This window comes from Octodon degus, unplaced genomic scaffold (assembly GCF_000260255.1).
Source record: "Octodon degus isolate 3935 unplaced genomic scaffold, OctDeg1.0 scaffold00054, whole genome shotgun sequence".
NCBI lineage: Eukaryota > Metazoa > Chordata > Mammalia > Rodentia > Octodontidae > Octodon > Octodon degus.
This window is the reverse complement of record NW_004524630.1, coordinates 8,428,395-8,431,979: the sequence shown is the minus strand read 5'-3', so window position 1 is coordinate 8,431,979 and position 3,585 is coordinate 8,428,395. Positions and strand designations below refer to the sequence as shown.

At 38.0% G+C, this 3,585-nt stretch overlaps 1 protein-coding gene across 2 annotated transcripts in view; it reads left to right on the top strand.

Moving 5' to 3' along the window:
- Sntg1 (syntrophin gamma 1) overlaps nt 1-3,585 on the top strand; it is a 336,640-nt gene that overhangs the window by 8,867 nt on the left and 324,188 nt on the right. For both annotated transcript variants that reach the window (XM_004633382.1, XM_004633383.1), the window contains exon 2: nt 353-487. In XM_004633382.1, the coding sequence (XP_004633439.1) occupies nt 353-487 (135 nt within the window). The remainder of the gene's footprint in view (nt 1-352; nt 488-3,585) is intronic.

The following is a 3,585-nucleotide window of genomic DNA, read 5'->3' as shown; positions in this document are numbered from 1 at the left end:
GTCAGAGATGTGTTCTCATGCAATGTGAATTGTATGCCAATAAAGCTGTTGTTTTTATTTAGATTATACATATTAAACCAAGCTTTCAATGTTTTTCAAATTCAGTGCAGCATATTGCCATAATCTTCGTCTCCAAATCCGTATGGATTCTTAAACCTAATATTGATTACTGCATGCTCTTTTTGCTCAGCGTGTGTATACTTCTCCTCTACACCTAAATGGTTCCATTCAGTCCCACCTCAATGCGGTTTCCTCAGTCCTAAAATATTATGCGTCATGCTTTGCTGTAAACAGGCCATGAAAGTATGAACTAAGAACGCCTCTCTTTCTGTTTTGCTTTTTCTGTCTGAAGACAAAGACAGGGACTTGTTTGCTGCAGGATGGTAATCAGGAGCCTTTCAAAGTCCGGCTGCACCTAGCCAAAGACATTCTGATCATCCAGGAGCAGGACGTGATATGCGTGTCGGGTGAGCCTTTCTATTCTGGTGTAAGTAGCTTTTCCTTCTGTTGACATTTTTGTTAATCAATATATTTATTTGCAGAAAACTCTTGATACATTTCACTTTCAAAAACTCATCAGTGGTTCTGCATGCAGGTTTTGTCCACATGACTAAAAGAGCTATTCCTGGGTGTGCGGACCTTCCTGGGTCCTCAAGTGTGACTGTAGAGGCCAATTTCATCGTGCTGTTGACACCTACTGGTCTTCAGAAGGGAAATAGCACTTGTATTTTCTGATTATAGCAGAGTGCCATGTGTCTGCTTATGCAGAATGGCAAACAGCAAAGAAACCCCTCAACCTGCTAGATATCTGGTTCATATTCTCTAAAATTAAAGAATGACTTGTAGGAACAATGGAAGTTAAGAGCAGAATATATTTATTTGTGGAAAGAAAGCTTCTGTCTGAGAGAAGGACAGAAAGAGTCCAAGTAGGTTGCCTCTCTAGGGATCTTTATAGAGGAAATCCAGAACGTGAGGTGGGTGCAAAGTGGGAAGAATGGGAAATCGCAAGGTGCCATGAGATGGGACAAAACTAGGCTCAACCAATGAGATTATGTGCAGAATTTCTCAGGTAAAATTGATTAAATTGGGATCTAATAGGGAAGTGAGTCACATAGCAAGCAGGCATGAACACAAAGCAGGGTTTTTCTCTGTAGATGGTTGGATGAGTGACTCTTTCTGGCTCTGTCAAGGTGGTAGAGACCTATTTAGAATATCAGTCCCTCATGTGTATCCTTAAGAAGCCCATGGGTACCATTTTTCCATCTTTTGTCTTGCGGTCTGGCTCACAGCTGAACATGCCTGTCTCTCCCACAGTTGCAAGCAATTTTGCCTTCTGCGTTGGCTCCTTTGAGGGCCTAGCACAGTCTGACTGACTATAATAGTTTATCTAATTTAGTGGCATATAACAGTGATATGCTAACCCCAGGTGTGGGGTTGGAGAGCACACAGGTCTCTTCCCTGTATCAGCAAAGCAAAAGGCCTTAGGTAGTAGATGCTGAGCTTAGTGTAAGTGAACTTCCCCTGGATAGTCCCCAAATGGATCTGTGAAGCCCCTCTGTAGGGTTAGGCCTTTTTAGCCATTCCTCTCTCTGATGAGCTAACCTACAGTTACATCACACTGGGGTTAATCTAGTCTCAGAAAAAGCCACAAATTTTCATATAAAATTGATTAGCATACTTAATATTGTAGAAACACAGCTGTGGCAAACTTCCTTATGTGACATTAGATTTAACTTAATAAAAAGATTTTGTCATAAACAGAGTAAGTTCTAGAGTTTTCCATTTGTTATGTAATATCTTTAAACACATCACTGCAGTCATGTTACCATATGCTATCTCAGAAAAATAATTATGCAACATATTGAACTTTCTGTTCTCGTGTTTCCCTAGCTGTGTGCAGCTGTTGAGCATGAAGATTTAATTTGTTCCCTGATAACAGACTTACCTTGCAGTGTTTAGTTGGTGGTGAATAATGCTGAACTGGGGCTTTCCATTGCCTCTTAGTGACACTGGTGGCAGGCACACCGTGTGCTAAATCAGTGCGCCCATGCTAACGAAAGATCACGGGCATTTTGCAGACGGTTAACTATTCTTTGTCCCAGACCATTTAAATCATTCTGAACCATGGGCTTGGATGTCAGGGCTGATTAAAATATCCCCATGGGATTGCCCTCACTTCTCCTTGGTTAGTAACACAATAGTGGTTCAATTTTTTTCTCTCTGTTTCTCTGTCTCTGTCTCTGTCTGTCTCTGTCTATCTCTCTGTGTGTGTGTCTCTCTCTGTTTCTCTGTCTCTGTCTCTGTCTCTGTCTCTCTCTGTCTATCTCTCTCTGTGTGTGTCTCTCTCTGTTTCTCTGGCTCTGTCTCTGTCTCTCTCTGCCTCTCTCTCTGTGTGTGTCTCTCTCTGTTTCTCTGGCTCTGTCTCTCTCTCTCTCTGTGTATGCAGAGGACACGTATGATTCTTACAGTACTGCTCTGGATATCATGTCTTAGGTATAATTATAAATTTCACTATTGCAACGCAAAACAATAGGATTGATTTCAAACTTTGAAAGGAAAATAGATAAAACACACGGACCCATTATCGTCTGAAGATAAATCATGCAAAGAAAGAGACCCCAGCACATTGATAACACAATTGAATTAAGAGGAAATTCTTCTTGGCAATGTCAACAAATGCAAAAAATAAAAGTATTTGATAAGATATTACACCTATTAATAAGAGGCAAATTCAATGAAATATAAATAACATTTATGTGAAAACAAGCACTTACCAATAACTTTATAGCCAGTGAGCATTCTTTCAAGGATGAAACTAATTTGAAGTCAATGACTGCATCTTTTATACTCAAAAATCTTCTGGATATCTTAGCTTGCACAGCAATTCAGGAAATACATAGACACAACATCACAATTGTACAGGAACAGATAATGCTAAGTTATTTCTAGATTTCATCAGGGAAGCATAAAAATTCCCCCAAAATTTCCAAATGTAGGTTAAAAAGAAATTTAGTCAGGTTGCTGGAAATAAACAGAATACCTTGATTTCTATAACTAGCAACAAGAAATTTTAAAATGAAATAAAAATATAGTTCATCAAAATAATAACCCATTTAGGAATTTAACAAAAGATATAGATATAGATATGGTATCTATCCTGACAATTATAAAACCATGATGAAAGAAATTAAATAAAATAAACAAATAAATGGAGAAATGGAGTATGATCATGAATTGAAGATTAAATATTGATGACTTGCCTTATCTCCCTGAAAAATAAAGCCAGTCAAAACACTTAAATAGATCTGAACAAGTGGTTTATAAAATTTAGATAGAAATTCCAAGTACTTAACTTGGCCCAATGCAACCTGACTGTGGAATAAATATCTCAGTGTTTGATTCACAGTTTCAGAGTTTTCCCTAAAGCTCTAATAATAAACTTTGTGATGTCATAAATACAAAAGTGTATCAGTGAAACATAGGCCAAAAGAATAACTAAGAAAAAAATTGAGTTTTTAATGAGGAAGAACTAAGCAAGATCCATTTTTTAATCATTTTGAAATATACCATTCAGGGTTTGCTGGT